The sequence below is a fragment of the Leptonychotes weddellii genome, chromosome 12 (assembly GCF_054177405.1).
Source record: "Leptonychotes weddellii isolate Sample4059 chromosome 12, ASM5417740v2, whole genome shotgun sequence".
Lineage (NCBI taxonomy): Eukaryota > Metazoa > Chordata > Mammalia > Carnivora > Phocidae > Leptonychotes > Leptonychotes weddellii.
Window position 1 is genome coordinate 68,689,980 of NC_138380.1, and position 13,479 is coordinate 68,703,458.

The following is a 13,479-nucleotide window of genomic DNA, read 5'->3' on the forward strand; positions in this document are numbered from 1 at the left end:
TTTCATGGATTTTGTGTTGTTTCTCCCTGGCCTCCTCTTTATCCTTCTTTTCTATCAATTGGTCTTCTAGATCACTAATTCGTTCTTCTGCCCCATTTACCCTAGCTGTTAGATTATCTAGATTAGATTGGATCTCATTGATAGCATTTTTAAGTTCTGCCAGTTCAGCTTTCATTTCTGCCCTTAGAAACTCTATGTTGCTGTTAATCGATTTCTCCATTCTAGTTATTGTCTTCACAACTGCTACCCTGAATTCCATTTTCGACATCTTGGTTATATCTGTATCCATTGTAAATCTGTGGCAGAAGTCATAGTCTCTGAGTCTTTCCTATTTTGGGGGTTCCTCCTCCTAGTCATTCTGTTGCGGGGTGGTTGAGGGAATGTACAGAGTCCAAATTATTGACCACAACCCAAGCAAGATGCACCTGTTTTATAGGGACCTTAGGGTGGTTGGCCTCTTGTTCTCCTAGCCTGTCTTCTGGGGGAGGGGCCTGCCATGCTGTTACTCAGGCAACCCTGTTTGGGCAGAGTTGCCCTGCCCCTTGTGGCGGGGTGGGGGGAGCTCAGTGAAAACCGGTTTTTTGGGGGCTTTTGTTCTCTGGCGGCTTTCTCTGGTGGCTTTCCACATCTCTTCTGAGAGTCAGAGCAGAAGAGATCATTTCCAACCCTCTGCCTCAGGGCAGAGAGATCGGAGTCTGTTCTTCAGTGAGCTCTCCAAGCCACATTCCCTTCGCTTCTGTCTGTGCTGCTATAAACTGCAGTGTCCTGGTTGTGCGCCCCTCAGCAGTGCTCCCAGTCCTCGCCTCCAGGTCGGGGCACGTCTCTGCCCTTTGTACTTTTAAAACTGCCAGCCGCCCCCAGTTCACTCGCATGGCCCTGCTGCTCCAGGTTTCAGTCCGGGGGGCTGCCTTAAAGTCCTTTCCCTGTTGCTGCTGGTCTGTGAGTCTGTGCCCCGTCCCCATCGCGGGAGGCTAGTGTTCACCAGTGGTGTAGGATCACCACAGCTCCCTCCCCCTTTCGTTTATCTTCCAATATCTGCCGACAGAATCATGGCTCCCCACTTCATAGCTCGAAACCAGCCAACTGCGATACTCTCTAGAGATCCAGATCTATCTTCTTACATCACAGGCTGATTTCGTGGGTGTTCAGAGTGGTCTGGTAGATATCCAGCTCAATTCCGGGGACTGGTTGGAATAAGGTCCCCTACTCCTCTGCCATCTTTTCCTCCCCGGAGATTTTTACATCTCTTGTGAACAGAGGGGGTCTCCAAGACTGAACAGCTACAGAAGACTGTGCCAGTGTGTGCTCCTCGGTGCAGGCAGTGTCAACAACCTCTCTGGGCGATGGAGAAGTGTTGCAGGGAATTCTTCAAACTCGCATTTTCTTGGAATTGTGTAGACTGAACTAAGGATGAGACTTAGTATTTGGCTAGAGTATCCCATTTTTTCTCTGGATGAGGACCAGATCCAGCCTCCTCATGAAACCCAGGCCTAGTCTATTTCACTGGTTCATAATTGAGCAATTTAAGAAACTCCCAGCAGCATGATTGGCTACTTGCTTCCAACCAGGGCCTGTTCTTATAAATGAATATATTTTAACACTAACAAAACTGAACACCACTTAGACTACAACTTTGCAGACTAGAACAGTAGCTTGAATGCTTACAAATTTGAGAAGGGAAAAGTGAGATTTTCATTTTATTCCATCTCCTTAGTTACATATACTTCATGAAAGTACATTTTTCTCTCCATTTGATGTAAGTATATATGTAACATGTAAATATATATGTGCCATTACCTAAGACTTATGGTTAATTTGAACTTCAAGGGACTTAAGAGCTAATTTTTAATTTGATTATAATTCAAAGATGGAAGAGTACTGCAAATTAATAATTTTAAGTAATGTAAGACCATTCTCACAGCATGTAAATTAAAATATACAAATCAGTAATAGTTTGAATTTTTCCAAAGTCTTTCCAAATGCCTTCCTTCTAATCTGGGAGTAAATAAATCACTGTTCTCTTGGAGGATGTACAATACAAAGTATAATAAAGTAGCTATACTAATAAAGGATAGCATGTGGTCTAATTAGAAAATAGTGCAAAACGAACTGTATTGGGACTGGTGGGATCTAGCTCAGGGAAGAACTTCTCATGCATGTCTGTATGTACCTCAGTGAGCCTGCTTTTCTGAATCTGAAACCTAAATTGTGACATGAGACTATAACTAGTCACAGAAGACAAGATAATACCTAAGAAATCGCATTCAGACAATTCAAACTTTAGTCCTCACTTTGACAGCCTCCATATTTTTTTATTCAACAGTCTTATATCATAGGGGTTGAATTTCTGATTGACTAGATATTAATGTAATAATATCAGCAACTATCAATTGAAAAATCAATATGAGGTACTATGCTAGACATTTATATTGTTTCTTTAGTTCTCAATTCTGCATCATATTGTTTATCCCCATTATATAAATCAGAAAACTGATACATAGAGAAGTTGTCATGTACTCAAACTAACAGAAGGGGAGGCAGAATATATACCCAGGTCCACCACACTTAGCAGCTGTGCTAAGAGAGGCCAAAGAGATGATTATGAATATGCTAATTTGCCTTTCAGGAATTCTGTGCAGAAGGCACACATCTATGGAATCACTTTTAGTATTTCACAAGCATTTATGTATTTTTCCTATGCTGGTTGTTTTCGATTTGGCGCCTATCTCATTGTGAATGGACATATGCGCTTTAGAGATGTTATTCTGTAAGTAACTTTAAAAATAAAAGATTCTATGTGGTTTTAGTAGGTCTGTGCAAAATTGGAGAGTGGGGGGGGACTCAATTGTTCTAAAATGAGGTCAGAGTTGAACCTACCACAGAAATTTGATCTTAATAATACTACAAGTACAGTTGAATCATCCAAGTGGACTAAAATTAACCAAGTTCATAAAAAAGATCATAAACCAGAATTGTAGTAATGCATAGAACTCCAGTCAGGAGGATAGCAAACTTTCTCACTGTACAGTGTAGGCTGAAATAAATCATAATGAGAGAACTGCTTGTTACCTTGGACTCAAACCAGAGGGTTAAATATACTGTTGATCTGCAACCACAAGATGGCGTTGATAAAGGGATGGGAATGCTTGACTGAACTCTGGCAAAGGCCTCTTGCCCTGACTGGTCCTGAGATGACCCTGCCAACGTTTGGCCTTAGTAGCCTCTCCTTTTTTCTTGGCTTCCAAGGCTAACCAGCAGTCTAATTGATGCATTCGTCTTTTCAAAATATGTTAACTACATTCAATTAGGTTGTGTTTTTGTCTTGCCGAAGGGAAGCCATTCTTTTTAAGACCGCTTGGCATATTTCTGCTCTGGTGGAATGATTTTAGTAGTCGTGGACAGCCTCTTTTTTGAACAGGGGGAGGACAAGGAAAGTGTTTTCATCCAAAATGAAAATAACTGTGGAAAAAGTATATATAATCTTTATATCATTCAGTATCCCAGCAGGAAACAAATATCCCTTCAGATGGGGTAACTAAGGAGAGTGCTAAAGGGTCTGTTTACAAAAGTGTGAGAAGTGTTAAGGTGAGCAGTACCCAGGAGAGCTGTCAACTACCAAGCAGTTCCCAGCTACGAACCGCTAAGACCCTCAGCCTAAAGGGCAAGAGGAAGGAAGGATTTTCAGAACCCAGCATAGGGGGCTTCTGTGGTCCTTGGGGGAAGGACACCAACCACACAATCTAACAAGAAAGAAGCCAACAAATGCCCTCACCTCCTGCTAGTGCCTATCATTGCCAAACCCCTTCAGAAGCCAGGGGACAAGAAAAACTTTTTGATGCAGTCCAGGAAGGTCAGCCTCTCAGGCAGGGAGTGGGATGGGACAAGACAGAGGTGGGTAGGGAGCAGAGAGTGGTTTCGGAGGGATAAATGGCAAAATCTGGCTCTGGGCATTACAACTTAGAGTACTTTTATTGTCTAGAAGAGCATCACTGAGGAAATGGACCCTGCTTTTTTTGGGTTTTATTTCTACCATTAAAAAATTAAGTTCTAGATAATTGGAAGGTATCTTTTTAGTCTTTTATGTTAAATCTCGATGATAGGCTATATAAGAAAGTTAGGCAGCAACATCTGGGTTGTTCATCACTATTTTAAAATTTAATTTTTGGTAACCAACCTTAACCAAGTATTTAAGGGAGAGCCTTACTATACCCATCATTCCTGCCCCCCTCCCCCCATACTTAAAACACATTTTAATATCTTAGATTTAGAAGTTTGGGAAATGAAACATTTCTTTAAGTTCTCCAGTATTAACTAGATAAAAAATTTCCTCCCCTCCCCTTGTTCTCGGAGAGCTCAGGTGTCAGGAGTAAATAGCCTCCTGGAGATGTAGATCTCAGAATCTGAAGCCCTTCCTAAAAGATGTTACAATCTCTTTCCAGTCTTCAAAGAGCATATCACTGGAAAACAGAACTTTAGCTGAGGACGAATGTTTTTCTCAGGGTAGCGCCAATCGTTCCCGTAATCGTAAGGGAAAAACAAGTAAAGGCGCCTTTTCCCTAAGCAGTTTCTGTAACTGCAGCGCGCGGTACTGGGTGTGTGGGAACACAGAAGAAACTACGGACGGGCAGTCAGGGCCAGCGATGCAGTAGGAAGCGTCACTCCTTGTCGGACACTGACGAGGGCCCTCCAGCACTCTGTGCTTCAGTCCCCTCAAGTCCAGAGAGGATAGAACCAGTCACTAAAATTGCTGGAGGTCACAAGTCAGTTACCAGCCACCTCGCGAAAGAGAAGAAATGTGGAAAGTTACGGGAACTCTGGCCTCTCCTCTAGGTTTCTTTGGTTAATGGGATTTCATGGAAATGTGTGTAGTGGTTTTAGCAGGGGGTCGGTGGAGGGGTGCCTGTGGGAGTAGAGAACATGGACACTGGTAAGCGGTTCGTATTTGGACTTTGGAACTCACAGAGCTAATTATAGAAGCTAAGTTGTTAATTCCTCTACTTCTGTCCAGGGTGTTCTCAGCAATTGTGTTGGGCGCAGTGGCTCTAGGACACGCCAGCTCCTTTGCTCCAGACTATGCTAAAGCCAAGCTGTCGGCAGCCCACTTATTCATGCTGCTGGAGAGACCGCCTCTGATTGACAGCTACAGTGAAGAAGGCCTGAGGCCTGTGAGTTCTCTGCCGCCTCATGAATGCTTGGTTAATTTTTCCTCAAGGTTTGCTGTCTGCTACATGATCACCACAGGAAAAATTTGTCATGATTACACTAACCTATATTTAGCTTATTCTGTGATATTTATAGGCCTAATATTTGGCCAACGTTCTTAACATTTTAAAATTTCATACGGGGGCTGGGGGGGGGGACACCTGGGTAGCTCAGGGGGTTAAGCGTCTGCCTTTGGCTCAGGTCATGATCCCGGAGCCCCAGGATCAAGCCCCGAGTCAGGCTCCCTGCTCAACAAGGAGTCTGCTTCTCCCTCTCCTGCTCCCCTGGCTTGTGCTTTCTCTCTGTCAAATAAATAAATTAATTAAATAAATAAATATAAATATAAATAAATAAATCTTAAATAAAATATCATGGGGGGTTTCAAGGATTCTGAAGTTGAGCACATCAAAAGTAAAGAAGGAGGTATGTGGCTGGCTCAGTCAGTTGAACATGTGACTCTTGATCTTGGGTCATGAGTTCAAGCCCCACGTTGGGCATAAAGTTTATTACTTAAATTTTTTTTTTAATTTAAAACTAAAACCACCTGTATTGAATGAAAATCATAATAATAAACTTTTTTAAAAGATTTTATTTATTTGACAGAGAGCACAAGCAGGGGGAGTGGCAGGCAGAGGGAGAGGGAGAAGCAGGCTCCCCGTTGAGCAGGGAGCCCGACACGGGGCTCGATCCCAGGACCCTGGGACCACGACCTGAGCTGAAGGCAGATGCTTAACAACTGAGCCACCCAGGCACCCCCGTAATAATAAACTTCAAGAAAAGTTAAAAAAAAAAATCCAGATGTACTAGAACTGAGTAATTTCCATGAAAAATGTTAATTATTGCTGCATGAAGGCATATGCATGTCACTCTGTATGTAAAGGCAAATAGCAATGTGGCTTTAATCACATTTTTTAATGACCAAGTTATAAATGGTAAGAAAGCTACTTTATTCACATTAAGAGTAATAATCCTATACTATCTCCAAAGTTAACTCAAATTTAGATCTGAGCGTACTTTGTATGACACAAGCTGCTGCCCGTATTAATGCATGAGCCGCGGTATACGTAGACAGTTTTCTGGGACTTTATCATGGATTTCATGTGCTGAGAAAATTCCTGTGCCCTGTGAATGAGCTAAAGAAGTGGCCAGGGTTTGAGATAAGGGCTGTCCACTGAGACCTCAGGTAGACGCTGCACCAGATTCCCAAGCCTTTGAGCCTTGGGCCTCTAGCTTCACTCTAGCCTCATAACCATCACTTGGGAAATCTAAATATTTGTCTAAAAGACCGGAAATTGAGTTTGGATAACAACTCTCTGTAATGTGACTCTGTCTGGTCTAAATTTTACCCCCATCTCCCATCTTCATTTTATATAACAACAGCTTGCTTTCAGTAGTAACTCGTGCCGACACTTAGACTGAATGTGAATTTTATGTTCTACTCCTACAGTATTTGGTCAAGTTTCTGTGAAATCCTTCTTATTCCAATAATTATCAGACTAATCATAATAGCAACATTAAACTTTGTTGTAGGATAAATTTGAAGGAAACGTGACATTTAATGAAGTCGTGTTCAACTATCCCACTCGGCCAGACGTCCCCGTGCTTCAGGGGCTGAGCCTCGAGGTGAAGAAGGGCCAGACGCTGGCTCTGGTGGGTAGCAGCGGCTGTGGGAAGAGCACGGTGGTCCAGCTCCTGGAGCGGTTCTATGACCCAGTGGCTGGTACTGTGGTGAGCACGCTTTAAGTTAGTCACCTGATATAAAGTTTTATTTCAAATGGCTAATAAACCAATATTCTTCTAAGAGGAAAAAAACTGGACAAATAAAGGCCTATAATCCTAGTTGATGCAATGACCACATTCTTAAAAAAAAAAACCAAACTGGTACCCATACTCAGGCAAATTTATGGGGACAAGAAGGTAGAGCATCTGGAGTTTAGTATAGTTCCGAAAATACCAAATATGAAGCTAAACTCTGCCCTGCCCTGGGCCTTTTGAGCCAACCTGATCCTCCTAAATATTCACTTCCTGGTTTGTAAAGGTGAGCCACAAACTCTGGCCAGAATTCTAGGCAGACACCCAAGACAGGCTAGTACCTTCTTACTCCCTCCTACCTCCTTCTGCCCTATCTCTCAAACACGGAACTCAAGGCTTTTTGACTTTGACCCTCATCTCCAGCCCTTTCATACTTAGCTTTCATCAGTGATTTTCTAGTACCTAGATTCTGGCTCTCTGCCATGAGTGAACTCTTGGCTTTTACTGATAATACCTGCATCTCCCATTACCTTGGGATGGCACCCACTGACCAAGCCCTTGGAGTCCATCCCCATTTAGATGGTCACCAAGTGTTAAACCTTGTGTAGTTTGCTCTTTTCAGGAAATCATATGCTTCCATTATTAAAACTACTCTGCAGGTATTAATATAGGCAAACCAGCTTGACAACACGATGTGCTGATACCATGGTAGAATTTCTTTCTTTATTGAGAGATCAAGACTAATCGAACTTGTTTTTATTCCTTCACCCAGAAGGAAGCTGCATTCTCAGCTGATACATCACAAGACTCCTCTAGAAGCAACATGTCTCCTGCTTAAAGCAAACAAAAAAAATAAAACCACCACCACCAAAACTGTTCCCAAAGACACTGTCCTTTGAGCTTGTTCACTTTCCATTGAATTCTTGTCCTCAGTGCTGTCAAAAAGAGAAATGGGAGACGCTTAAGGCTGGTATTTCTCAGGGGAAAGAGTGGTAGAGGTAGGGTTGGAAGTAACCAGCTTGGAGAATCTGGGGCGATACTACTGATGAGCTTTTTTATCTGGCTGCCTGGAGGTGGGGAATAAAGTCAAGTTGAAATGTTGGAGTCATTCTGGGAACAGCAGATACGAGTAGGACACCTAATTGCAGACTTAGAGGCAAGATGGTATAATTACCTGGCGGAGGGTAAATAAGGACAAAGAAGAATGTGGAAAGACAGGGCCAAATGCGCTATCATTTCACCAGTGAGATGAAGAAAGGATGGCTTAATCACTATAAAAATCATTTTTTTGGCCTCCAGCACTGTAAGTGCTTAGAGGCTGTGAGCCTTGGTATTTCCCAAACCAATGATGCCCACATGTCACGATCCTCCAAATGGTTAATCTGTTAATTTATGATTTAGGGTTTTTTTTTTTTTCTCTTTTTAAGCCCTTCTTATAGTTTGTGGACTTTGGTTTTCAGCTCCTAGATGGTCAAGAAGCAAAGAAACTTAACATCCAGTGGCTCAGAGCCCACCTTGGAATTGTGTCCCAGGAGCCCGTCCTGTTTGACTGCAGCATTGCTGAGAATATTGCCTACGGAGACAACAGTCGGGCTGTATCACAGGATGAAATTGTGAATGCAGCCAAAGCAGCCAACATACATCCCTTCATTGAGACCTTACCCCATGTAAGTTAACTGGTAATTTCTTAGGATGAAATCACAATGAACTACAAACTCTTTTCATTCTGAAAACCGTTCCCGAAGTTATACACAAACAAAATCTTACAAGAAAACTTTCCTATGTAGTAGCACTAGGGCCTTGAACAACACACTGAACGGCAGATAGCAAGTTTCCTTATTGGCAAATGAGATTATCAGGTGTCGGGTCTAGATCTGATAAATGTAGTGAGAGGCAAATGAAGTGGTATTGATTGTAGGCACCATATCTCTGGTTGCAAACTGGTGGTTGTGGGCTGCATTCAGATAGCAGTCGTGTTTGATCTATCCCTTATAGTACTTGGATTTTTAATTATTTTTATTTTGAGATATACATTCACATGCAGTTGTAAGGAACAGAGATTTTATGTACTCTTTACCTAGTTTCCTCCAGTGACATCTTGTCAAACTGTAATACAGTATCCCCACCAGGATATTGATATTGATCTAATCCACTGATCTTATTCGGACCTCCAGTTTTCCTTGTAATCATTTGCATCTGTATTTAGTTCAGTGCAGTGTTATTGCATGTGTAGACTCACGTATCCACCTCCGGTCGCGATACAGAACATTTCCTCGTTAGCAGTGCAAAAGTAAAATTAAACCATCCATCCAATACACTGAATGCTGACTCTGTGCCAGGCCCCATCTTGCAATGGTGTAAACAATTGTGATAGACCACTGCTGCCTTATTGGAATTTAGAACAATCTGATTAATACTCCCAAGGTTGTATTCTGAGTGTTTCTCCAAGGCAATAAAAATATCTCCCATCAGGTCCTCTACACAAGGTTGTTCTTTGGGTTAGTCTATGAGCTTATGAGATGGAATTTACTTAGCACTTACCAAGCTCACTGTAAATAAATATAATTCTTATTAAAAAAAATAGAGAACATTTCCATCACCACTCCGATCCCTCATGATGCCCTGTTAGAGTCACAACCCCCCCCTTCCCTTTTGTCCTCACACCACCCAACCTCTGGCAACCACTAACTGTTCTCCATTTCAGTAATTTTTTACTTTAAGAATGTCATTAAGCACACATACAATATATAACCTTTTGAGGTTAGCTTTTTCCACTCAGCGTAATTCCCTGAAGTTCTTGTATCTGTAGTACATTCTTTACTTCTTCAGTGGCATTCTTTTTAGTAGGATGATTAGGATTGTAGGATAGATATGGATTGTACCACAGTTTGGTTAACCATTCACCTGTTGAAATGTATCTAGGTGGTTTCTAGGTTCTGGCTAGTCAAAGTAAAGCCGCTGTAAATACTTGTGTACAGGTTTTAGTGTGAACCTGAGTTGTTATTTCTCTGGGATAAATGCCCAAAGTTCAATTGCTGGCCATATGGTAATTGCATGGTTAGCTTTCTAAGAAACTGCCAACCTGGTTTCCAGAGTGGCTGTGCCATGTTACCTTCCTACCAGTAAGTAGGAATGAAATTTTCTCTGCCTCTTTCCCAGCATTTGCTGTTGTAATTCTGATAGATTGCAGTAAAGCTCATTGTGGTGGATTTCCTAATAGCAAATGATGTTGACTTTATTTTTTTTATTAGCGCGGGGAGGGGCAGAGGGAGAAAGAATTTTAAGTAGCATCCATGTCCTGCGTGGAGTCGGATGCAGGGATCAATCTTATGCCCCTGAGATCACAATCTGAGCCGAAATCCAGACTCAGACATTTAACTGACTGAGCCACCCAGGAGCTCCGGGACATCTTTTTATAACTTGCCACGTGTATTTCCTTTTGGGTGAAATGCCTTGTTTTTTTGCCCATTTTCTAATTTTCTTTAAATGTTGAGTTTTGAGAGAAATTTATATGTATCTGTCCTTTGTCAGATATATAGTTTATAAATACTTTGTCCCAGTCGATAGCTTGTTTTTTTCATCCTTTAACAGGGTCATATGCAGAGCCAAACTTTTTAATTTTGATAAGGTCCAATATATTAATTTTTCCTTTTGCGATTGTGCTTTTGGTATCAAATATAAGAACTCCTGCCTAGCCTAGGCCTTCTAGGTCCTAAAGAATTTCTCCATTTTTTTTTTCTTTAAGTTTTTGATTTTACATTGTAGTCCATGATCCATTCTAAGTTCATTTCTGTATAAGGTTTTTCTTTCATGTTCCATGTTATTCCTCTGGAGAGGACATATACTCTCCCGTTACGGTCCCCAACGCTCCCGTTAGCTTGTTATAGCTGCTAGGTCTGTAGCCAAAGTGCAGTGACGTCAATATGGATTTGAAAAATAAGGAAAAGTTCAGTGAAACAATTTTCTTCAGGAATGGGTAAAGGTGAGTACTCCTGCAAAGAGGATTTGAAGCCACTAAAAGTGATGGCAGGGATCATTAATCTTGTGGTATTGATCTAGCTTCGTATTCTGCTGTAATGAGCAATCACACTTAAAAACTTTCAAACCCTAGGGACACGAGGGTGGCGCAGTCAGTTAAGCATCCAACTCTTGGTTTCTGCTCAGGTCATGATCTCAGGGTTGTGGGATGGAGCTCCATGTTGGGCTCCCTGCTCCGTGCAGAGCCTGCTTGAGATTCTCTCTGTTCCTCTCCCTCTGCCCCTCCTGCTTGTGCGCGCTCTCTCTCAAAGAAATAAATCTTCAATGAAGAACAAACCATTCAAACCCCCCTCCATGTTAGTTAGCCTTACCCTTAACAGGTAGTCACTGACTTCAAGTATAGGATTTGATTAATAGAAAAACTTTGCTGATACTGGACTTCAGGAAATTAATTCACGTTACTACATAAGCGCTGCAGTACTTCTTTGGCTCTTTATTCATTCTATACTTTTTCAGCCTAGAATGTTCTTTCTCATGATCCAGCATCCCAACTTACGTACAAAGCTATCTTTCCTTCATGCATCTCTCCTTTCTGTTCCTACCTTATCTCCATAATTTTTATTCGCTTCTTCTGATCTTTCATAGCATGTTGCATATACCTCTCATTTGGTACATACTGGACTTTATACTGAATGCTGTACACCCAGTTTTTCTCATCACATTATAAATTCCTTCAGGGTAGGAATTTTTGTATTTCTCGAAGTTTTTGGTGTAAGAGAATAAACTAGGCTCCATGTGGGTCATATGAATATTTCACGTTAAATATTTCTATTTAATCTTTTTAGGACTCCAAACACATAAGATCAATTGGCATTATGAGAATGGTAGGAATTCAGTGCTCAAGTTTCTGTTGCAGAATACCACTAAGAACTAAAGTAACTAGTTTTCTAGTTTGACTCTGAAAATGAATATTCTCTTAAGTGGGAAAAATACTAAATGGATCACTATGTAGCTGTTATAGCAACTTTTGTTTATAAATGTGTTTTCCTGTGTAAGTAGAACTATCAAATATTATGTACAAGTTTATGCAGTATATCATTAGTAATTTTTTGGGTTAGGACTTGATTAACTTTACTAATGGCTAACTTGCAGAAATATGAAACAAGAGTGGGAGATAAGGGAACTCAGCTCTCAGGAGGTCAAAAACAGAGGATTGCTATTGCTCGAGCCCTCATCAGACAACCTCAAATCCTATTGTTGGATGAAGCTACATCAGCTCTGGATACTGAAAGTGAAAAGGTGGGGCCTCTCTGCTCACATTCCATTTAATTTGTACGATAGAAGTTTTTTGGTCATGAAAAAAATAGAAATTTACTGGTTATATTTTTTTTTTTAAAGATTTTATTTATTTATTTGAGAGAGAATGAGATAGAGAGCATGAAAGGGGGAAGGGTCAGAGGGAGAAGCAGACTCCCCGCCGAGCAGGGAGCCCGATGCGGGACTCGATCCCGGGACTCCAGGATCATGACCCGAGCCGAAGGCAGTCGCTTAACCAACTGAGCCACCCAGGCGCCCCTTTACTGGTTATATTTTGAAGTTAAAAAAACCTTACTCCTTCCAGTAGTTCCCAAATTTTGTAAAATGATCTTAATTTCATAAGCCAAAAAAAAAGCATTCAAAAGAAAAAAGCTGCATACCTCACATTTTTAGCACCTTAATCATGAAAAACTAGAAGATAAAATAATACAAGGGAACTAGTAAGATACATTCATGGACAGAAAATTTAAATACTTGTGATTTAGTGTGAGAATTCGCTTTTAGACTAAAAAGGAACTAGACTATAATGCCATTTATGTAAAAATACACATGCATAATAAAAGGTAACATTTTGCTGTGATGGTAAAGGTTTAAGACTTCTGTTCTGATTCACCATTAGATTGTCCAAGAAGCCCTGGACAAAGCCAGAGAAGGCCGCACCTGCATCGTGATCGCTCACCGCCTGTCCACCATCCAGAATGCAGACTTAATAGTGGTGTTTCAGAATGGCAAGGTCAAGGAGCATGGCACACATCAACAGTTGCTGGCTCAGAAAGGCATCTATTTTTCCATGGTCAGTGTCCAGGCTGGGACACAGAACTTATGAACTCTTGTTAGATCTTAAATTCAAATTAAAACTTTTTCTGACTTAAACTAGAAATCTTTTACAAATCATAAAATACAGGTATATCTTATTCCATATCAATTTAGAACATCCCATTTGGTGTTGATATGATAGCATCTGAAATGTAAGAGTAAAAAGTGGTAACCTGTCTTGATGAGTTATAAAAAACAGCAGCCTAGCTCTTGAGTTACCAGAAACATACAGAGAAAGCAGAGTTCAGATACATAAACTTGTAGAACTAACAGAAATCACAGACCCAGGGAAACTTCTTACGGTCCTGAATAGTTGGGTAGATGACACGATGGTTGGGGAACAATTTTCACAAGAACAAAGGAAAAATATATTGTTCCATTGCCTACTCTCTCCCTTGCTGACTTTCCAAATTA

At 41.1% G+C, this 13,479-nt stretch overlaps 1 protein-coding gene across 1 annotated transcript in view; it reads left to right on the forward strand.

The window, feature by feature from the left end:
• The window catches only part of LOC102741359 (phosphatidylcholine translocator ABCB4-like), a 51,586-nt gene extending 38,464 nt beyond the window's left edge, over positions 1-13,122 (forward strand). Inside the window, exons 16-21 of the mRNA XM_081799701.1 lie at positions 2,502-2,767; positions 5,009-5,165; positions 6,733-6,930; positions 8,415-8,621; positions 12,085-12,231; positions 12,869-13,122. Coding sequence (XP_081655827.1) covers positions 2,502-2,767; positions 5,009-5,165; positions 6,733-6,930; positions 8,415-8,621; positions 12,085-12,231; positions 12,869-13,075 — 1,182 coding nt within the window. The 3' untranslated portion in view covers positions 13,076-13,122. The remainder of the gene's footprint in view (positions 1-2,501; positions 2,768-5,008; positions 5,166-6,732; positions 6,931-8,414; positions 8,622-12,084; positions 12,232-12,868) is intronic.
• The last annotated feature ends 357 nt before the right edge of the window (positions 13,123-13,479 follow it).